This window comes from Vicugna pacos, chromosome 13 (assembly GCF_048564905.1).
Source record: "Vicugna pacos chromosome 13, VicPac4, whole genome shotgun sequence".
NCBI classification, from domain to species: domain Eukaryota; kingdom Metazoa; phylum Chordata; class Mammalia; order Artiodactyla; family Camelidae; genus Vicugna; species Vicugna pacos.
Genome location: NC_132999.1, coordinates 5,453,600 through 5,477,164, shown reverse-complemented (window position 1 = coordinate 5,477,164; position 23,565 = coordinate 5,453,600). Strand labels below are relative to the sequence as shown.

General features: G+C 42.9%; 2 protein-coding genes across 9 annotated transcripts in view; one reads left to right on the top strand and one right to left on the bottom strand.

Annotated features, from left to right (window-relative positions):
- LOC102527220 (uricase) overlaps positions 1 to 23,565 on the bottom strand; it is a 93,676-nt gene that overhangs the window by 20,059 nt on the left and 50,052 nt on the right. The window contains exon 5 of one of the 8 annotated variants that reach the window (XM_072974122.1): positions 13,284 to 13,504. The exons of 6 other annotated variants lie outside the window; for them this stretch is intronic. The gene's annotated coding sequence lies outside the window, so the exon portion shown is untranslated. Of the gene's footprint in view, positions 1 to 1,590; positions 1,690 to 13,283; positions 13,505 to 23,565 lie in introns of those variants that run through there. One more of the 8 variants, XM_072974123.1, reaches the window with a different exon arrangement.
- On the top strand, positions 10,043 to 23,059 carry DNASE2B (deoxyribonuclease 2 beta). Its single transcript, XM_006205941.3, has 6 exons — positions 10,043 to 10,158; positions 13,022 to 13,199; positions 16,491 to 16,572; positions 18,911 to 19,072; positions 20,402 to 20,599; positions 22,579 to 23,059. The coding sequence occupies exons 1-6, from the start codon at positions 10,046 to 10,048 to the stop codon at positions 22,917 to 22,919; spliced, it is 1,074 nt and encodes a 357-aa protein (XP_006206003.1). The 5' UTR covers positions 10,043 to 10,045; the 3' UTR covers positions 22,920 to 23,059.

Genomic DNA, 23,565 nt, shown 5'->3' with positions numbered 1-23,565 from the left:
AGAAACTGAGGTTGGAAGAGTTGAAGTGACTTGCCCTTGTTAGTAAAGGACAGAGGCAAGAGTTCAACCTCAGGTCTGTTGACTCCAAATTGTGCCTTCTAACGACCACGTAAACTGCCTTCCTCTGTAACACTTTTTTTATTCTGTTAACTGGAAATACTTCCCCTTTTTTATAGAGAATAGTATTCTAGAGAAAATGCCCTGTGATCGATAAAAACAATTTGAAAATCGCTTCTTCTACTTGCTGCCAGGAGGAAGAGTAATTAGTGACAGGGTCCAGATTACCTTCAGCAGTGCAGAACCAGGGCCATCTGGCTGCAGGGAAAGCCATGCTTTGAGCGAAGAGACACTTAATAAAAGCCGAGTGATTGATTCATGAGTACCCCTACCTGAAGCTTGCTAGCGAACACATCCATCTTTACTGCGCGCCTAAGACTTGTCCCTGGGCCTTGTTTGTGTTTAAAAAAAGAGGCAGGAGGGAGCAGACAGACAGAAAAACCTATTCCATTTGGCATGAAAATTAACATTGAAATGGTCATGAAAGAAGGTGACACAAATAAAAGTAAATTAAAAACAATACGCAGTGAGAGTCTGGGGAAGGTCACAAAGAAGAAACCTCACGTGCTGGTCGCACACAGGTGACATGCTTAGATAGATCAAAGGCTGCCCCAAAATCTGCCTGCAGGAAAAAACTCACCAGATCCTCTGGGAGGAATTTTAAAATACTCGCCAACATCAGGAGTTAACTGCCATATTCTCCGTGAAAGTGCGGCGGGGAGGCTGTCTTCAGTCTCGGGACTAGAGCCCGGGAGGGCGTGTTGATTACTGATCACACCCTGAGGGTTCGGGGGTCTGAACTCAGTGCTTCCTCTGCAGGAGGGACACATTTAAGGGTCATCTTCAAGAAAAGTGTCAACAAGAAAACCTGAAGAGCAACGTAACGGATCCTAGTAAGAGATAGGAGTGACCGGGAAAGAGGCGCTGTTGTACGGTTGTGGTGGCTGTGAAATCGGACCAGGTCCGAATGCTGCCCTGCCACTTACAGCTCTGTGGCTTGTGACAAGTGATTGGATGTCTCTGAGCCTCAGTTTCCCGCTTTGTACAAATGGAGATAACCACCCTTACTTGTAGAGTTTCTAGTGAATGTGGAAGGCCTGGCTCAGTTCCGAGTACCTAGCGGTGCAGTGAGGTCCACCCCAGCCAGAGGGGCCATGTCAGGCCTGGCTGTGGCTGTCACAGCAGCAGAGACAGCAGAGGAGACCTTGAGTAAGATTACTAGTTTCTAGAGCGGGGAGCGCTGCTGGCAACAGCAGAAGGATGCCGTTGCTGTGTATTGAACCACAAGGGAGGAAGGCACCTAACTGGCTTGGGGTCCCTGGATGGTATGCACTGGGGTCCAGGACCAAAGGTCTCTGAGCTCTTCCATTGTCCTCAGCACATGATGGGACTCAACAAACATTATTCTTTAGTCCTATCCCCTGTCACTGAATACTCAGGCTACAGTAGGTTCGTCTGTCGGAAGCAAGTGGTACGTGAGATACATAGAAAGGTTAAATGATAGCTACCCTTCACATCCGCACCCCTGCTCACCTCTCCAGCTTCGCATCCTGCCACACCCCGTTTCAAACTCTGCTTCAGCTATCTTGAGCGAATTGTGGTTGCCCGGGCCCTGCATGTTTTCTCTGCCTGTAGGCCTTTGGATCTGTTATTCCATCTTTCTGGAACATTCTTTCTCTTCCTTGGTACCCAACTACCAATCCCTTCACCTGCCTAACTTCTTCAAGTCTCAGATGTCATTTGCACTAGGTGATCTGCCCCAGCCTTCCTAGTCTGGAGTGGGTGCCCCTTCTATGCGCTCTCTGAATACTCTGTTTTCGTCTTATCAGAGTCTTTATCAAATTGAATTACAGTTGCCTCTTCATGTGTGATTTGTTCAAAAACAGGAAGCTATGAAAGTGGAAACATTTCTCTCTTGGTCGCCATGGCAACCCCAGAGCTCTGCAGAGTGCTTGGAACACAAATAGGCGCTTAATAAATGTATCGTGAATGAGTGAGCGCTGTACCGCCACCTGCCCCGCTTGGGTGATGACATGGAATAGTTCAGGGAAATATCCCCAAGATTTCAATACAGGAAGAGCTGCTTCAGCTCAGACCCTGATCAGGAAGTTCCTCTTCCTAGGAGAGTGGGGATGGCAACTTCTGCCCTCCAATCGCCACAGCCTGGGGGTCACAGGCAGAGCTGGCCAGAGACTAAAGGCCCAGGAAGGGTAGACAGAGTCAGCCACACAGCACCAAGTGTTTACACTGCTAACAAGGCAGAGCGCTCCAGCACAGCGCGGCCACCCTGGGGTTCGTGTGTGACATGCATGGGAGGGGTCAGCACTCCTCAGCTGGCTCCTGCCTGGGCCTCGGCGCTCCAGCAAAGCTTGAGTAATCATGTTTACGAGCAGTGAGTCAGAATAGAGGACACAACCTTCTGAGGCTGGAGCAGGTTTGAACAAGAACAACAGGGGACACCCAAGAGTCTCTCAGCAGGACCTGACAGAGCAGAGAATGGCCCATACCAGACTGAGGCTGGTCTCCACAAGAACGCCTCCCCAGGCCCGCAGTCAGAGAGCTCAGAAGTCGGTGCCAGCACCCTATTGTGTATAATGCACAGTATGGGGTGGGGACCAATGTCCAAGGCAACAGAACAGTGACACACAGAGGTAGCGCTCGTCTGGAGGCTGGGCGGGTGGCTGAGAAGATGGGGCCAAGAGACAGACCCTCTTCTGCCGCCTATAAGCTCTGTGAATGGGGGCAAGTTTCTTCGTCTATAAAATGAGTAATAGTAGTGCCCATCTCTCAGGGTTACTGTGAGGACTGCATGACAAAAAAAAAAAAAAGCACTTAGAAAAATGCCTGGCAAATAGTAGGTGTTCAATAAATGTTAGCTATGATTATCATTGATAAATAATCATTATATGTCATGTTTTGCATCAAGGGGTCCTTCCAGTTACCATTAGAGAGAAATACTCAGACTGCACACCGATCCAGAGCCCAGGTGGCTGGTGGATATGGCTCAGTGGTACAGCACATACTTAGCATGTAACAGGTCTTGGGTTCTATCCCAGTATCTCCATTAAAAAAAAAAAAAATCAGAGCCAGGGTGGCTAAAACCAAGGGCTGCTGCTATGAGAAGGCCTCCTTGTGTCTTTGTACTTCGGTTGTCCTTCCTCAGGCTTGTGTGGCTTGAGGGAACGAAGTTATAAGAGGAAACTTAATTTCCTAGAGTAATACTCTGGACAAAATATCAGTAGGAGTAAATCTATACTTGGCTCTGCACAAGAAAAATCTCCTTTTCTGAGACATGTCTTGAAATATAAAGGGATAAGAATCATTACTTGCCTGCAAGTGATGTTGGAGTGAACGCTCAGAGATTTTAAATGAATCTTAGGCATTTTCACTGTCGCAGTGAGACAGTGAGCGTTCTCTCGTTTCCAGACCACACTGAAAGCGATCTAGGTTGTCATGACAGGTCTGGGGCTTCTCAGCCTGGAGTCTGTTAACCTCTCTAAGGCCCAGAGGGTGGATTTCAGGTGGAAAAATACCAGAAAAGGTAAGGGCGGACTTTTATCAATTTAAATTCTAAACTGACTAGAATTTTCTCTCGAGTATTAGAAGAGCTTCTGTAAGCATATCTCTATCCTGCATAACAGAGAGAAATACAAAACTGCTGGCTATTTAGGACCCATCACACGTGTTTAAATCTCAGTCCAGTTGCAGTGCGCACCGATGGACGGAAGAACTGTGCGTGAAGACATGCCTCCCTCGCTCTGTCTTTGGAATGTGCTAGAGAAGTTCTTCCAATTCTCTGCCTAGATTTTCCCTCTGCCTGGCTATTTTCTTGGGCATCTGTGAACAAAACGTTGAACTAATATGAGAAAAAGGAGCACTCATATGAACAATCTTAATATCACTTCGGTGGACCTTAATAGCACATGATGATAAGAACAATAATGATGAATAATAACCTTAGAGGCAGCTGGTATATTTTTGGCTGCCTAGGATCTACTAAATGTCAGATGGAAAAATATTGATATCCGGTAGAAAATGTCATGTTGCTTTAGGCTGTAGAGTGGCTTATTTTTACTGTCAAGAGGGGATATGCCTTGAGTTACGTTCAAAGTGTGGCTCTGAAGGGATTTGTCAGGCAGGTGGTTCAAGCACAGTGTAACTCATATGCATAATCAGGGTAGAAAGGGTGGCCTGATACCTAATGAAGTCTCCATTTACAGGTGCTCAGTTGCATTCATGCTTCAGCCTATTACAAAGGGAGAGGACTTATCACTAAATGCCAAGGGAAACGCTAATTTTCCTGGCAGCCTCTCCATAGGACTGATAGCCTTAGGGCAGGGGACTGGAACAAGACCTCAGGGGCCTCTAGGACTAGCGGCAGGGAACCTCACAACGGAAGAATTGATGGAGACCTCCAAGTATGCAGTTGGAAGGAAATTTTACTGAAATGCATTCACTAAAAGATTTCTCTTTCCTAACGTATAAGTCTTGAAAATAGAAATAATAGTAACAACCACTTAGTGAGCATTTTGATAATGTGTTGGGAAATTTGCATATATGATTTCCTCTAATCCTTTACAAGAACCCTGTGAAGTAGGTATTCATATCCAAGTTTGACAAACAAGGACACTAGGGTTAAGTAATCTGCCAAAGTTGCAGAGTTACTGGGTGACAGAGGCAGAGGAGAACCTAGCCCATTTGCCCCAAAAGACATGTTCTTTCCCACTACATCAGGGTCCTTACACTCACTAGGGAGAGAAAGGAAGCATTCGGATCCCAATAAAAGAGAAAAATGGGCATGCTACTGCAGAAACTTGTATTTCTACACCATTTAACAATTTTCCATCCATTAAAGCCCCATCTTATCTTATCTATTCCTCACAAAATTCCTGTGATTCGGTGGGAAGAACCCCTATTTTAAAATAAACTAGAGCAGTGACGTTAAGGGAGCTTCCCAAGGTCACACAGCTGACGGGCATACTGGAGCAGGGCAAGGGCCCTCCTGGGACTGTGCCAGACAGAACTCACCCAGCACTGACAGATGCCCCCTGCCCAAAACATCGCTTCTTCTAGCACTTGTAATTTTTCTAAATTACAGAGGAATTCTAAGCTCAGATGGATTCTGTGCTTATTGCAGGGATGTTTAAACTGCGAAGTAAGGAGAGGAGGGAAGGGTGATTGCTCTCTGGGGCAGGATGAATATTCAGCTTCAAGCGTTCAACAACGGGGCACTATGGTTGAGTTGAACATTGACTTTTATCTGGATCAGGACCATTGAAAACATGGGTGATACAGGTTTATTTGAAGTCATTAGAACCATATCCTCAAAGGACTGTTTTTAAGTCCATCTGCAAGGATGAAGAAATAACTGCATCATGACAGAAATGGAAACAAGGTGAGAAGGAACCAGCATTTAATGAGCACTAGTTATGTGTCAGAGGCTATGTACACAGCATCTCACTGAACCCTGATAGTGTTCTATGAAGATACAGATCATGAGTCCCACCTTTAGAAAAGGAAGCTGACACTCATGAAGTTAACTAGTTTGGTCAAAACTTCATGGCTAATGAGCGGCAGGGCCAGGCATGAAACCCAGGTCTGCCTGATTATTTTTATGATACTCAGCCACCTCCCTGATATAACATTATAATGAAGTTCTTTGTAACGAGATTTTACCTGCATACCCACTTTTATTTTATTTCTCTGATGAGATTTAATTCATTCTAAAATCTGCATGACCCCAAAATAGAAATCTCTGAAACCTTTTTCATTCAATCCATCCACTCATCTCTATGTATTTACCTGCTTCTAAGTTACAAGCTCTGCAGTAAGTGCTGGAGATGTAACAGGAAACAAGACAGACACTGTTCTGCCCTGAGAGGGATTATACAGTAGAACAAAATTTTTGGTAAAGAATCAAGAAGTATTTTAGGTTTTGCAGGTTATATGATCTCTGTTGCAACTACTCAGCTCTGCTATTAAAGCATAAAGTAGTTACACGTAACACATAAATGAATGAGTGTGGCTGCGTTCGAATAAAACTTTATTTACAGAAACAGAAAGCGGGCTGGATTTGGCCCACAGAAGTTTACTGACCTCTGCTCTCTAGAGGAAGCCTCAGGAAAGTAACCAAGTAATTAGAACACATTGTGATCATTACTCCCATTGAACAAATACAGCGAGTTCTAGACACCTAAGCCAGATTAAGAGAGATAGAGGATTGCTTTCAGGAGAAACTGGCAGCCACAAAGCCATCTGAGTGATGAGTAGGAACTAACCAGGTAAAACTGTCTGGTCCTCTTCCACTTATTCTCCTTGTGTTTTCTTTAACTACATTTCTCAGGAACAATTCTTTATTTTACAAATACCCAAATACCTGAGTCATTTTGCTGGTCTCATTCCTTTTCATCCAAATAGTTCAAGTCCCTTCCCCCTTCTTCCTACAACAAGCACATCAACTTTTTCTTTCGGTCTGTCACAGTCTAGATTTTACTCTGTATGCTAATAGCCTTCTAAAAGTTTGAACAAAAGTAAAGTTGAACTTCAACATATAACTTTTGCAGTATGTAAATGATACCTCAAAAAGCTATTAAAGGTAAGTAAATAAAGCCAGCAGGCTGACTCCCAGGAGTCCTCCCAGGATGACTGAACGTTGATGAAGCCAACATAGACCAGGGTCTGGAAAAACCCAACTTTTTCTCAATCTCAAAATTCCCACACATAAAGCTACAAGGAACATAAGCTCATAACCAAAAATCAAAAGCACACATGGTAGCAAGGTATCACGAGAGAGAGTCATAGAAGTAATAGATGGCAAAGTCTGGCCTGCAAAGACTTCAGTACTGGAATTATCAGACACAAAATATAAAATCATGTATTTAATAATTTTACAGAAATAAAAGAGAAGATTGAGACAGCTTCTCCTTGAGATAGAATGTATCTTCTCTTAAGCAATGAGGAAGCATAAAAAAAGACGAAGAAAATTTGAAACAGACCTTCTAGAAATGCACTAGTAAGTGGATTAAGAAACAGACTGAACACAACTGAAGAAAGAATTAGTCATTTGTCAGAGATAAAGTAATAGATTAATGCTGCCAAAGAGAGAATTAGAGAACGGAAAGACCAATCCAAATAAAGAATCATACTATACACACACACACACACACATACACACACACACATATATACACACACACACACACACACACACACACATAGGCTTCAGAAGAGAAATTTTAGTCACTAAGTTTGAATAATGAATATTTAACACCATTGATTCACTTCTTATAAACTTTCAGGTCCAAGGTTAGCACATCAATTCATGTTCCCCAACTTTTCTTACTGTTATAACTCCCTTACTCTTTAAACATGCTTACAACACAAAATAGTGGTAGAATCTGAACTCTGTGCTAGATGAACAATAAACCTAATTATTCCCATATGGCTCCAGTTCCTAAGAGCTCACACACATGTGTCCACCTTTATGTTCATCAATCTCACGTCCAGCTCAAGAACTCTGAGAAGGTCAGAGATCTAATTCCTCAACATGATAAAGGCCATATATGACAGGCACACAGGACACAGAGGAGATGGAATATATGAAAGAGACATAAAATGTTCTACAAGTATATGATAGAATGTGGAAGAGGCACAATTCGAAGAGATGAAGACTGAGATTTTCTAGACTTATTGGACGAATGAATGCAGACTTCCACCTGTAAAATAAGAAGCCCAGTACCAGGTGAAGAACTCTTCTTCGCTCACTGAACTTGGCCAAGTTACAATAAAGGGGTTTCCTACTACTTCTAGAGGTAAGCATGTGAAGGAGACGTGGTATTTTCATAGTATTGTACTACATGGGCTTCAGAAGTGGGTAATACGGTGAAAAACATTCTGCCCAGCTTGAGTTTTCTCCATCCATCAAATTCATCGTGCTACTTTCCATATTACTCTGCTGTTTTTAGTAAAAACCCAGGACACACTGGAATCGAGGCTTCAGGGTAATGTTGAAATCCCTGGAGTCCCTCAGTGTCCGGTACAGTGTTTAAAACCTGGTGATTGCATAAGGAAGGTTGTTGACTGACAATCAGCATGATCAGGTCAGCAACAACGGGAGATAAGAAAACTTACTGAAAGTGACAACTGAAAGAAAGTAACCTAACTGTGTATCTCCAGACCATGAAATACGATTAGCTTTCAAAACCAACCTCAGCCAGATATCCCGCAGCCCAGACACAGGAAGGGCCCAGGTTGTAGTAAAAACAATCTTAGATAACATTTGTGGGTCGTTTACTATTTGCCAGGCCCCATGCTAAGCATGTAATGAGGAAAAAACAGGAGGTATTTTATATCTTATTCAACAAACGTTCCTTAACCTACATCACTGAAAACAAGTTGTATGTATTCTCTAAATGCATTAATGGTGACTCACCTACTATCATTATGATACCAAAAGGTATCATAAGATAAATAAAATTAAATTTATTTCACTTTAAATAGAAAAGTAAACTTCGTGCTATGAAATTTTTTTAAAAATTGATGAAAAGTTTGGGATGGCTGAAATTCTTTTTTCTGAATGCAGTAAAAACATATATTAAATAAAATAACACCCACGGAGGAACGGTCAGAAAAATGCTTCTTGGTTTACCAGTTTGGTAGGTTGAGACACCAGTGCATCACAGCCTTGGCCCCAGGGCAGCGGGTCTAAGGGTTCGGAGTACAGCAGCATCACCCAAAACCTCATAAGTAATGTAGCTTCCTGAGCTCAACTGGAAGGATTCTTATGCAGCCAGTTTGGGTTGAGGTCCACAAGTGTGCCCTTGCTGCAGGCTCCACGTGAAAATGTGGGCAGGTGGTCCAGAACATTCCTCACAAAACTATGTCGTAGGAGAAATAGAGCCCCAAGCCCTCCCTTCCCTGTGAACCCCAAGAATCCTGAACAACTCCAGCTCAACCACAGAAGTGATCTGATTTGCAAGGGTCCAGGTTCGCCTGATCAGTGACTTTGATCTGGCCCCATAATCAAAGGGATAGAGCAGAGCCATAACGATTTTCAGGCATAAAGTCAACGGCTATTTAATATGACAGTATCTTTAGTAATCCATTCGAAAGCATCAAGCACTTAAAGAAATTTCATATGCCTGCCTATCTCTTCTCTCCTCCAAAAAAATAATAAGCTCACCTTTTTATGGTCATTATGGTAATGAGCCATTTTCCCTTTGCCTTCAACTTCAGATTCACTTTCAAGAATGAGAAAGAATAATTTGGGCAAAACAGATGCTTGTGACATTTTTTATTTGATGAGTGGTCGATATGTTTACCTGATTGCATCACAACCAATTGGACACCAACCCCTCTTTGAAGTAAAGCGCCACACTGAGTGGCTAAAACCAGGAGGTGGAGAGGATACATAAACATCTTCAGTAAAATATAGCTGAATTTGCTCTTTCTTTGAAGCAACCCTCTGAAGTACCCTTTAGGAAATGTTTCCTTGAGACAGAGAAAAATACAAGTGATAGATGCCGATTGTTTCTAAGACATAAGGTTTTGTCATTTCTGTTCAATGTGTGACCCACAAGCATTTACTCTCACTCACAGAGAGACAGTCATCAGGGAAAAAACAGGATAGATTTAATTCAGCATCTATTTATCAACACGGAGTTCTCCTGCCCACGGAACTTCATACTACATGATGTTCACTCCAAAGGGTTAACTCCACATCCCGTTTTTTCTCTCCAGAACTTTCTGATGACTTTGCAAACCAGTCAACAATTCAGCACAAAGGCATTCAGAGTCATGCTGGCATGTTGTGACAGGATCACACTGTTACGCGGGACTCGTCCCATTCAGAAAATGCCCCAACAGTAAACGGCAGAGGTAAACAGAATCACACATCAGAGCCAGCACAGTCTGAGACCTGAAACTCAGACTCCGCGGTCTCTGGGGAAAGCTTCCCACTGGGTCACGGAGTAAAGGTGACAGACAGAAAATGACCACAAGACTTCTGAGAAAAACCCTGGCTTTGCTCTTCCTTGGCCTCTTTGGGGTCATGAAGGCGACAACAATATCATGCAGGAATGAAGAAGGTGAAGCTGTGGATTGGTAGGTAAATGAAATGCAGGGGTTGGCGTGTGCAAATAGAAAGCCAGGGTATTATTGGTGGCCAACTGTGAGGTTCCGGAGGAGACTTCCACCCTGCCCCTCCCCTCAAAAAGAAAGGAAGTTAAAGTGTGTACATGGGCCACACATCCAGATCGGGGTAGGCTTCCGAGTGAGGGAGCATCCCCTGGGGAGCGAGCTGAGCAGCCCCTGGAGGCCCTGATTTACACTCTCAGCAGGGCAAGGCTGCCGCCACAGAGGTGCAGCAGAGCTGACAACCCTCAGCTGGCAATTTCCTTTCATCGCATTGTGGCTTTCCTAACAGAACCCTTCCCACGTCCTTTTAGAGACTGACAAACGAGAGGAGGTGGACTACTGTTTTCCCGGCACTGGAGCTTCTCCTCACGAGAAGGAGAGAGACGGCCCGCTGGCACACAGCACTGTTTGGGTCACCTTGTTTCTCAAGCAGCACAGGGAGCTGCTGGGGTGGATGGGAGGTCACTGGTCTCCTGCAGTGTCACAGAGATGAAACACCGCTTTGCCTTACAGTCACGATTCCCCTGAAGCTTTGATCACTTTTTCGCTCTTTAATTAGGGTGCTTAGCTTTGCCTTTATGGTTGGCATCAAGGTTTGTGTAAACTTCAGGCTAAAGAACACAGACACATTCAGTCTCTCAGCAAACAGTTACTGAGTTCACAGCAGCCCAGTGCTGAGTTTTGAAAATACAAATATGAACAAAACATAGTTCTTAGCTTCAAAGGGCTCATAGTTCTGTGGTTAGGGCACAAGTGGGGATTAGGGGGGTTAGAGCCCAAAGGGCTTCTCGGGGAAGTAGTTTTCAGCACAATTAGTTAAAAAGACGAGGGAGACTCCACAAGGGCATCTCAGGCCAGTGAAGAAGCAGTGAGGAGGTCCAGAGCAGGACACAATGGGGGGAGTTTGGAAGCAGTGCAGTACTGTTGGCCCTTCAGGAGAATGTGGGGCAGTGGCAGGAGCGGAGCTTAGAGAGATAGCTGAGGGCCAGGTCAGAAAGGGCTCCACGGGCTGAACTGCAGAGTTGGAACTTGACCTTGAAAGGGAGCTACTGAAAGACTTCAAGCAGGGACTTGATAAAGTCAGATTTGCACTTGAGAAAGCCCACTGGCAGTACTGTGAAGGCCAGCTGAAGGGGACCCGTCTAGAGTCATGGAGACCAATAGGACTTCCACAGCATTGCAGGTGACAGGAGGTATGGACCTGAGTCAGAGAAGTGGAGACTGAGAGGAAGAAGCCTTGGTAATGGATGCGCTGAGGGTGGTAGGAGAGAGGAAGAAGTTAAGAAGGACTTCCAGGTGGCTGACTTCTGTGGCTGTGTGGCTGTGTTCCCTAACAGCAGGGAATGGGTGGATTTGAAGCCAAATACTATAAACTTGGTTTCAAAAATATGGAGTTGGGGGTCTCTGGGACCTCTTTGCGTTTAGGGTTATCTAGCCCTCAGCATAGAGGTCTGGGCTAGAAATAGATTCAAGAATCTTCAGAATGTAATTGGAGATGATCACCCAGGAAAAATGTTAACAAGCACTAGTTCATAACTTGTGTGCCCTGATAGTTCACAAGCCTCCCGCTGGTGGGCCACCACACAGTGATCGATATGTAAAATTTATTTTTGCCACAACTGAATGGACGTATTACTTAGCAATATCTGTCAGAGAGAATGTTGGGCTGAGCAGACAGGGAGCCACAGTCTCGAGCCACCACAACTTACTGTGACAGTTAAAGGGCCAAGTAACACGGGGACAGCACCACAGAGCAACTTCAGGCTTCCTGCCACATGTGAGGACCTTGCCCTGCACAGGGTAGGAAAGAGAATAAACAGAAGCTTACGACTGATGAGAACCAAGTGAAAGGTGATGCTTTTATGGGCAGTGTGAGCCACTGTTGTGTATCCAGTACACAATACATACAGCACAAGTGGTAATAGTGCGTGCGCCACAATGCCTGGTTCACTGTGAGTATCTGAGGGTTAATTGTGGGGTTCGTGCTTAGAAAATATTTGGCCAGACCAGGTCGATTTTGCCCTCCAGGTACTCTCGACAATGTCTGGAGACACTTTTGATTGGCACGACTCGGAGAGGCCTACTGACATCTAACAGGCAGAGGCCAGGGGTACTGCAGTGCATGGGACTCACCCCCAGAACAAAGACTGATTGGGCCCAAAATGAGCCCACTGAGAAACCCTGGGCGTAGGTGATCCAAGAGTGTCCGAATGCCATGTGGGCCCAACCACCTGCCCTTCCTGTGAGATACCCAAAGGAGATACACAAACAGAAGACAAGAGTGAAGAAAGCAAAGCACTTACTCAATTGGCACATCTTGGCCCTGAATCCTCAATGCAGAGCATTCTGATCACCTGAGCTGAAGAATGTGGCTCAGGCCAGAGTGTCAAGAAAGCCACCCTGAAGCCCAAACCCAAATCTCAGACCTGGCCAGCCAGCTGCAAAGAGATGAGCATGCCAAGCATATAAGGCAGCAGAGACCAAGACCTCTCCAGTCCAGACATGGTCCTTGGCCTTCTCCCCACTGCAGCCTTACGGATGGTGGGCACAGCAGGGAAGCCATTCTTAACGCACTTGCACTTCCACTGCAGGGATCCCACCCACCAGGCCAGTAAATGTCGTTAGAATACGCACAGCCAGAGCTGCATTTCCTTGTCTGGGAAGGAGCAATGATAAGGGTGCAAAAAGAGGCAGAGAGCTTGAGCAAATACCTTTCCTTAACCTTCTGTGAAATGTAAATGAAATGATATATTTGAGTGCTTAACACAGTGGCTGCCATCAGGGAAACAGTCGATAAATGTTAGTAATTCACAATTATTTCCTTTGTTAGGTTTACCTTTTATAAGTTACCTAAAAGGCAAGACAAGAAAAGTAGAGAGACTGGGTTAGAGTACCTATACCTAGACTCTACCAGCAGAGGCTGGAGGAGGAGTCAGCAGCTAGTGAACACCACCAAGAGTGTTCTGGGAAGGACCTTACAACAGCTGTACGAAGCATATGCCTCCGAGGTATGTTATAGTTAATCATTTATTTGACTGACATAAAATGCATAAAACAGACTCCAAAGCTTCCAAAAGATTTTAACTGCTCACCTTCCCAACCCCCAATCCTAGCAAGTGGAAGTAAGCTAGCTCAGAATCTGAACAAATCTAACCGAGACCTCAGGGAATCCGTCAGCCAACTCCACAGCAAGGCCAAATTTTCAATACATTCGGCAACATTTCCAATGGCATCACTGGGCAAGGTGTGAACTAGTTACATACTGAAGTCTTCTGGCTGCCAACCTCCGCCAGTCTGCCCTGCGGTCTTATCCCTGTAATGGAAATAGAGAGAAGAGCCCTCTCTTATTATAACGCAATACAGATCTGTGATCAGTCCGCCATGAGTCATGAGTTGTTTATGCCATGGTGGTGACGAGTTTGGTGGGCCGACCACTTGGTCTTCCTTTTAATTAATCATTTTCAAAGTAGCAGGCTGAGAGCTAGGGCTCTAGATCAAGGCCCTGGAACTAACTTGCCTGAATGGAGAGTAAGCCTGCTATGTGGACTTCACCAGGCGATGAGCTAACTGGCCAAAGAGACACAGGTGAGGAGGCCTCCTGCCTCAGTGTGGGCCGTATCCCAACGTTCCAGGCATCATCTGCTGTTCAGTGACAAGAAGCTGCTTTTCAGCCAGGGGTGACAAATAGCATTGAACAATAATTAACATCCAGTTACACTCATGTACACACTTCCTAACAATAACTTACGGAGAAGTAAATATGTAAGATAACTCAGCACTACAATGTGCTGGGCTTCACATACGTCAGCTAATCTAATCCCCACGACAGCACTGAGATAGCCTCCAGCACTCCTGCGCGTGTCCGAGTGTTTACTCACAAGGGGCAGAGAGCTGTCACTGTGTGTGCTAATGATCACCTTATTCACCTGCAGTTAAGGCCGGCCTTCAGAGCCAAGTTACAAAGTCAAAACTCACTTGCAGGCTGTTTGAGCACATGTGATGCTCTAAACACTGTCCTAGGGGCTTTTAAAAATTCTTCAATTTTGAATTAATAGATTATTATATCGAATCAAAACTACCTGCAGCTGCTTCTGCTTTCCAAGGTTGGAGGATGAAAAACCTGGACCATAAGCCATCAGTGAGAAAATGAACACATTGTTCCCTTCCCCATGGCAGACTGTCCAAGAGGAGAAAGGAAAGAGCAACACTGTGAAGGCGCTGTCATTTACCTTAGCGGGGGAAGATGCGTCTAGTTTGGCAGACTATACTAACGATCTTCAGAAATGCAGAACTAGCCCAACAGCCTAGGAGGGCAAATGAGCTACACTGCTCTGCAAAATAAAAAAAAGGGGCAGTGGGAGCTAAGAATTTAAAAGTATACAAAGTACGGAGGGAGATTAGAGGCAGGTCAGCATGGTGATGGAAAACTGCTCCATGTTTCATTACCTTCAGTAGAACCTGCTCATATACAATGCTTTGAGGGATAGATTCTTGAAGAAAAGGACAGCAAAGGGGCTGATTTCCATGTCCACTTGGCATGGAGACAGAAGAACAATAGTGGGTGATATCAAGATAAGACTGAGAATTCTGTGGAAGTTGGGACTATGTGCCAAAGGTGGCCATGAGAACATAACCCCCCTACCTTCTGACCTGGAATTGAACTTGTAGCAGAGAGTAGAATGCAAGATCAGATCAACCGGTTTTAAATCTCAAACATCAAGTTAGGCCAATATCTGGGTTATGTTGGAAATTGCTTCCCTTCTTTTGTCTTTCTAGATGAGAACCTTCCATACACCTTCATAATTACACTTACCAGACGACATCGCAGTTGCCTGTACTTGCCTGATCACACTCCCTGCTAGACTGGGGGCAAAGACTGTACCCTTCTTGTTCAACATTCAGTAGTCAAAATAATACCCAATGTATGTGCTAAAGGAATAAAGCTGTCCAGGGGCACAGGCCTTGGTCTGCCTATTCTTAAGCTCATGATCTTTCCCCTTTACCAGAGAGCCTCTCTTCACTAGAGCTACACCTCACTTAGCCTTAGCTGACTGTTACACCCCTGGTTAGAATGACAAACTGCATCTCTTACAAGAATAAAATTCCTCAACAAATCTTCCCAGAGCCCTTCCACCCTGTACCCCAAAGCCACACAATATGCCTCATCACCACATTCGGCGCAGGCTCGCAGGGTAACTGTCAGAGTTCTCCAGCAGAAAACACGAGTGCCCATGGCAGCTATGGTCAGTTACGGAAAATGTGGGTAAGAAAACAGCTTACTTTCCCAGATATTCTTAGACATGGTAGCCAAGAAGGCTACATAGACCATGTCGTGCATTTTTAAAAACAATTTTTAGATTACATGAAATAATGAAGCAACTGTAAGAGACTCAGTTATTGACTTTTTCCCTGAGAGAAAAGCAAGGGCCTTTTTTAAGGAGATGAGTTGTCCCTTCCTGCTTTTAATTATGTCACAGAGACTTTTTAATGTCGACATTCTTAGCTTCAATAAAAATCACTGCATCATGACACAATTGAAATGGAAGGACACAGAATAAAGGTTCTAAAACATGACAAAGAGATACTATCAAAATAATAGCTTCATTTTGACCCAGAGATTTAGCCAACTGTTTGAAGAATTTACTCGCATTTTGCCTTACCAGCGGAAATCCAATATCACACATTCAATTTCACCACTTTTTCTAAGCAGGGAAATGTCAAGTTAGAAAGGTGAAGTGACACTGAGAAATGGCTTGAAGAAAAATCCTCCCCTAAAGGGAAGGTAGCAGAAGCAAAGAATGAGGAATCCTGATTAAACACGAAGCTATGACTGAGCGGTGAAGCACAGAGTAGGCAGAGATCGGGCCCCGACAGCCAGTTCTGCGTTGTGCCTATAATATCAGTGGGAAAAGGCCAGGTGTAATTCTTGGCTAGCTGTTCCTACTTCATTTCCTGAGCAAATGTTGAAAGACTCCTTTGTTATACACTAGTTGCCAAATCAGAAACATGGGTCCAAACAACCGGAAGAAACAGGAATATTGCCCTCACACGCACGTCACAATGCACGGGGCTCCCGTCACACAAGACAAAAGCGTGCCTGGCTGAGAATGGACTTCCTGCCCCCTGTCTTGTCTGTCACAGAATTCATATCGATGGGAAAGCTCACTATTAGGGGAATGGATGACTTTTCATGTGTATTAATGACAGTTCTGTATTGCAGGCTGGGTAGCTGGTAGAAATGTTGTGAGCATTTATGAGTGAAAGGTTTGTGCCATTATAACCCTAATATGTTCCTGCAGAATAACAACACAGCCTATCTAATATACAACGATGGAGTCCCTAAATCTGTGACTCATGGCAGAAAGTACGGACACACCAAAGGTATGACAAAGGCTCCTATTTTCTCCTTCCCTGGAAATCAACGTTTTCTTAAACATTCCATCTTGAGTAGTCTTACATTCTACAATAAAAAGATAGCTTTTCTTGTTAGTGGCTTAAGTTATCAAAAGGAGTGATTTTGGTATCACATGTTATAATGATATAATTTGACTCTGCAGTATCCTTTTCACAAATCCCATTTATTAACATATTTTAAAATACATGCTTTAAAGCAGAAATCCAAGTATTGACTACTTGGAATACCAGCCAGACTATATGTGTGTGTGTGTGTGTGTGTGTGTGTGTATACACATATTTTAGTCAGGTTTATAGAGGTATTATTTACATAAAATAAAACTCACTCTTCCTAAAGCTCCATTTGAAATAAATGTTTTTGAAAAACTATTTTAACAGTTTTTTATATTATAGTAATTTCTGTTATTATATATTTTGTTACATACATTGTTATATATTATAGTAAGTTTTATTATTATAATTTTTGGTACTTTCCTATTTATAAACTATGTGCATATGTATATGTATTATTGAAAAATTCAAAATGGTAGTAAACAAAAAATCTGTAATCCTAATATTCATTTGGTAATCACACTTAGCATGTTCTACTTTTTCTCTAACACATATTTTGAAACATTTTAATAAATCTATTGTAATGACTATTTCAACCTTTTTTTCAACTTAATACACCATGAATAACTTCCCATGGCAACAAGTAATTCTTCAGAATGTTCCAAAGTCAAATGCCTTCAGGAGCAGGCAAGTGATGTCGCTAAGACAAGCAGGCTGGGCTGGCAGCTAACTAGACAACAGAGGGTACGTACTAGGTCTAAAGGGCCAGTTACTGTTCAGCTCGCCTTATGGGAATGCAGTTTTTTCAGGAGATGTTGAAAATTAGTGTTTGTGGAAAATCTCCCCCGTTTTTAAACGTTGGCATTGAATTCAAAGTTTGAAGAATACTCTGCAAGCATAATAGTATGTATCTGCAGGCTAGATTTGGCCTGTGGGCTGCCAGTTTGCAACCTCTGATTAAGAATATAATTTGTAATCGCTGTCAATGCCATGAGCATTGAAAGCTTTTGATTTAGCTGAGTTGCCCTCCTGATGGTTCTATTTGCATGGAACCCAAGCATTTTTATAAGTATGCCACACTCTCCAACCTCTCCTTCAACAAATTCCCATCACCACTCTCACTCCACCCTGTTAGTAGATACAAGGGTTGGGAAAAAAGACTGGAAAAGCAGTGGGACCTGATGGCAAATGGGGGAGTCCTCTGCCAACAAGGGCCCTGACATCCTGTGGCATCTGCACCAGGAGGTTAGGATGTCACACAACAACACACTCATCCGGGCAGAAGAGAGCCCCAGCAGGTCATCCAGCTCTGCTAGACAACTGAACTTTGAACATTTTCCATCTCAACACAGATGTTGATTTTACATCCACTGAGAGAGTGACAGTGTGCGTCCTTGAAGTGTGTTCTTTGACAACAAAATAACTGTAAGGTATTTGGCTTCTACTCTAACATTAAGGCAAACATGACTGAATTTGTCTGCACGGTCATATGCATACTGGAAATTAGGTCTCGTTTAGCATACCAAAGCTATCCTGGTGTATTTATGAATGCAGAAATTGTCATAGCTGCCTGCTGCACAGGGTTCCTTGTGCCATGTCACAAGACGATGAAAACCTTTCTGTTTTCTCCCTTTCTGGCTTTCATGTTATTTTGCTCTATAGAGATTTTTACTGAACAAAATTAACTTGGATGCTTTAGAAAATGGCTTCTCTCTTTGCTCTCTGCCTCTTTTTTTCAAGCTTGTGGAATTGGATGATTTCTGCACATAAATGAGCATTGGTTTCTTACAACAAACTACTGCAAGTACATTTCTTCATTTGATATTTTCTCTTTCAACCCTGTTTCTCAGCTGGCTTTTGAAAATAGCTTAGCTGCTTAGCAGTAAAGACATTATCTGAAGCTTGCCAGGTGACTATATAGTTTAATGAGGTCAAATTCCAATTTAGCAAATTTGCATTCTGCCAAAACAAATCTTGCTGGTCGTTTCAACATGAAATTCCTCTTAACTCTTCACAGGGTGGCTGTCCCAGCTCCTTTTTGTGGCAGCTTATTATCAGTAATGGGACAATGTGATATGTACCTGAATTGGCTTTAAAATCTCTGAAAAACGAGCATGATCCTTGTGATTATTAGCCGAATAGAACATTAGCCTGAAGGGTAAAGGGCTTAAATGTTGTATCTTTGAACTCCATTTTAAAAAAAAAAAGGCACTTTGTTTTTCTAATTCATCTGTATTAACTGTATCTTTGTTAGGTTTATTGCTGTGGAACAGAGTCCAGGGGTTCTGGCTGATTCATTCCATTCCCCAGTTTCCTCCAATTCCTGAAGAAGGCTATGATTATCCACCCACGGGGAGACGAAACGGACAAACCGGCATCTGCATCACTTTCAAGTACAACCAGTATGAAGCAATAGGTAACGCTAGAGTGTGGGAAAAGAGAGTTAGCAAAACGGAAGGAAGGATTTGGAAATGCACGAATAAATGTATCATTTCGTTTTCTTCTCTATTCATACACTCTCTGATACCCAGATTCTAACATTAGCTTTGTCACAGGGAGATCCTGGGCAGGCTCACTTACTGGACCTTGATTTTCTGGTCCACCAGCGAAGTCTTTGAACTTGATCAGAGGCAGTAGTTTCAAATGTCTGTAGGGGCGAAGTAAGTAACAAAAATGGGTGAAACAGGGGAACATTGCATGGGCAGTGGGGACAGTAGCACACTAGGGTGTTAAACACCCCGACTCCCCCAGCTTCCCTCAAAAGCTTCAGCTCCATCATACTGTGGCTCTGCAGGAATGCAGACCTGCATGTCTGTATTTTTCACAGGGAGTAGAAACCTAGGGGAGGATGTAAGTGTAGAAAAGACGGAGAGAGAGAGAGAGAGAGAGAGAGAGATTCTCTGATCTTTAAATGTGGTCTCAATCTTGTTTATTGTTTAAACTGTGCAGACTTCATGTTGCCTGAAGGCTGCCGTCGTGACACTTCTGAGCCTGAGCCAGATGATCCTCCTTTAAGATCTTAAGCTCAAATGGCCAAAAATATTCAGATTTGGAAAACTATGGTAGGGGAGGAGAAAGTAGGAGTGCTGTTTTACCAATCACTTTTTACTGAGGAAGCTGCTAAATAGTGAAGAGTGATTACATCTGGACATAAGAGGTTTCAAATATATTTTTCATCAAATTTACAACTTACGGAAAGGATTACTAAGCCTCTCACCCAAATTAAGCCTTAGCCTAACTAGCTGGGTTCCAGAAATGATTAGAGAGCTTAACAGCATAGAGATGGGGTGTGCACGCTGATGAGTGGATCATTTTGAAGCTGGCTGATCTCCACTTTTGTTATGTGTGCGCACAGGAGAAAAACACATGGCTTCCAAGGCCAGCCTGCCTGGGTTGGAACAGCAACTCCATCAGTTACAAGCTTTTTAACCTTGGTCATGTGACATAAATTCTCCATTAATTCAACATTAAAATGAGGATAATTATCAAAGAACTTACCTAATAATAAGGTTGTTCTTAGGATTAAATTAGTAAACCCATGTAACAATGCTTGCAAAGTAGGAAGTGATCAGTAGGTGTCAACTATTTAAATCAAAAGTTATTTGAAGGCTATTGGTTTAAAGAAGGGAATACGTTTGTTTTGGTTTTTGTTTAGTTTTTTTTTTAAATTCACAACAAGGTCTAAAATATCAACAAGTGTTTCCATTTGTGTCTTAATTCTCAACTCTACTATTTCTTGTTTCAGATGCTCAGCTCTTGGTCTGCAACCCGAATGTTTACAGCTGTTCCATCCCAGTAACCTTTCACCAGGACCTCGTTCACATACCCCAGCTGTGTGCCAGGTCCAGCTCAGCAAAGATGCCTGCCCGTCACCTTGCCACACTGCAGTCAACCCAGGGACAAAACTTCCTTCATTTTGCAAAGTCTGATTCTTTTCTTGATGGTAAGGAAGACCATTATCGAACAATATGCTATAACGTGGCTGCTGGATTCACTTTGGATTACAAAGAGGAAATATTCTGATTATTCAGAGGAACAGGAGTAGAAAAGAAGGGAGGAAGAAGAAAGGAAAGGGAGAAGGGAAGCCAAGGATCAATGCAAATATTCGCCTGCTCCACTTTAATAGCAGGGTTGCTGATCCAACCACAAAAATATCCCATCTAGCCAGGGGCCAGTGAAAACCATCTAGCCTCTACTGGGCACAGAACCACAACTGTCTCCTTTTTCTTCCATCCCCTAAGCCATTATTTTAAGCCTTCCTTACTCTCAAGGTGTTTACATTACCCTGCCTCCTCGCTCTCATCTTTACTTTTTCCTTCATAGAGATAATAGAGATCATTAAGGAGAAACCACTTTAAGAGCGCACCCCAACCTCAACAGTCTTACCTATTTTCATTCCTTTTCCCCAGTTTCCTACCATCCCCAACAGAAGCAGTGCACTCACTGTGGCCGGGAACTTACTGCAGCCTCAGGATACTTTGATTCATCCACTTGATCTGTTCCCCTCTTTCAGCTCTCCTGCTCTACAAGCCCCTTAGAAAACAAACAAAAATTCCTAAAAACTGTCCCTCAATTCTAGACTTCCTCTATCTCTGTGTCTTCTTTTCTTCTAACTTATTTTTAGAAAACTCCTCAGGGCCTTCACTTGCTCAATGCTCCTTCACTACAGTCTTGCTCCTCCATCTGTAGACATTACAGTCTCTCTCCCGGTCACCAATGACTGTCTTAACTGACCTCACTGTCTTCCTTACTTGCTTCCTTCCTTTTTTGAATATTGAATAAAATTTACTGAATGCCTACTATTTTGCCAAGCCCTGTGTTAGGCACTAAAGATCCCAAAATTAACAGGACAGAAATAGCTTCTGCAGAATTTGGCACGGCTGGAACATTTTCCTTTCTGAAACGTCCCCCTCACTGGCTTAGGGGAGAATGCAGTTTCTTGGTCTTCCTCCCACTTCTTCTAAGTCTCTTCTGCCAGGTCCTCCTCCTCTGCATACTCTTTATGTGACTAGGTTGCCATGTGGTCCTCTACTCATGCTTATCTTATCTACATATTCATGCTAGGCAGTTCCAGCAAGCCCTCGGGTGATTCCCAAGTCTAGATCTCCACCCAAGACCTTTGCACTGATAGATGTCTTCAACAGTGAGTGGGACATTCCTACTTGGAAGTGACACAAAATTCAACCTGCCAAACTCATGTCATCATTATCCCTATTATCTACTCTTTTTTCTCATATTCTACATATTCACGTGGGAACTCTCAATCCCTCTTTTTTCTCACCCTCCTTATCAAATCATCAAATTCAATCAGTTCCAGGTCCTTAATAACTCTCATATTTATCTTATTCTCTAAACTTTCTGCCATGGCCACAGTCCACACCTGTGTTTATTATCGCAGTTACTGCGATAAGCTGGTGTCTTCCCTGTCTCCAATCTAATGTAGCCTTCCCAATTCATCCTGCACATTGCTTCTCAATTGATATCTATGATCATAAATCAGTTTCTACTAATTCCCTCACTAACACCCCTGCAAAAATTTCCCATTGACTTCAGGAAAATTCAAATACTTCGGCATGGATTTATAAAGATCCTCAGAAGCTGGCCCCTGATTACTTCTCCAGCCTTATTCTTTCCAAAGGTCTTTTCAGGCTAAAAACATACATTGCTCCCTTGTTTGTGTAGGACAGAAGATGTTTTCAGACACCAATATAATCTTAGTAATAATGATAATAACTTTTATTTGAATATCACTTTAGCATCTACAAAATGTGCTCCCATCCACGAACTCAATCATGTTGTTCTTATTTTGCTTGTGACAGACACATATCAGGGATGAATGATGATTCTGTTGCTGAGGATATTTTCAGGGATTTATCTAAGTATAAATACTAACCTCACTATTTTTCTCCTTATAAACTCTAGACATCTTTGCTGCCTGGATCGCTCAACGCTTGAAGACACACTTGCTAACAGAAACCTGGCAGCGAAAGGGACAAGAGCTTCCTTCAAACTGCTCCCTTCCTTACCATGTCTACAACATCAAAGCAATTAAGATATCTAGACACTCATATTTTAGTTCCTATCAGGATCATGCCAAATGGTGTACTTCCCAAAAGGGTACAAAAAATCGCTGGACATGTATTGGAGACCTCAATCGGAGCCCATCCCAAGCCTTCAGAAGTGGAGGATTCATCTGTACCCAGAATCAGCATATTTACCAAGCATTTCAGAGATTAGTTTTGTATTATGAGAACTGTAACTAAACTTGCTCAAAGGACATACATGCCATCATTTTCAGCATTGATAATGTGTTTTCTTCTACTAGATCCGTTCTTTATATGTTAAAAGCCTGTTAATTTATTTATAGTCCACATATCATCAAATAAAATGCTTTTCTTCCATGCTTACTATTTTATCTTCCAATTAGTGACAATTCATCTATTTTGCATTTATATGCCATAAATATAATGACTATATGTAACCAAAATGAGAATGGAAGTAGTGAAAGGAAAAATTTTTGTTCAGGATTAGTCAGCTCTCAATGGTCCATGGATTGACTAGCCATCTCCTAGATTCATTTTTATCTTCACAAAGAATTCTGACACTCCTCCTCACCCTTTTTTGAAGAAAAAACATTTCTCTCTATATTTATCAAACTACTTAGTCATATCCTTCTTAGAGTTCTTTTCAGTGGTTTCTGGTTAAGTCTAATTGGACATTCTTGCAAAGCTGCTCACTAAATGTATGATCTTGGGCCATTCACTTGAACTCTCTAAGCCTTGGTTTTCTTCTCTGTGAAATGGAGATAAAACCTAAGTATATTCAAGCATCTAGCCCAGAGACTGGCACAGACGACACTTTAATATACTGGTAGAATTTATATCTGAATTCTCCTATAGCAAGAAAAGG

Excerpts from the sequence above, each read along its gene's own strand:
- DNASE2B (XM_006205941.3), top strand. The coding sequence starts at position 10,046 with ATGACCACAAGACTTCTGAGAAAAACCCTGGCTTTGCTCTTCCTTGGC. Across the intron at positions 13,200-16,490 it reads ACGAAGCATATGCCTCCGAG|AATAACAACACAGCCTATCT; the intron begins GTATGTTATAGT and ends ATGTTCCTGCAG. Across the intron at positions 16,573-18,910 it reads AAAGTACGGACACACCAAAG|GTTTATTGCTGTGGAACAGA; the intron begins GTATGACAAAGG and ends TATCTTTGTTAG.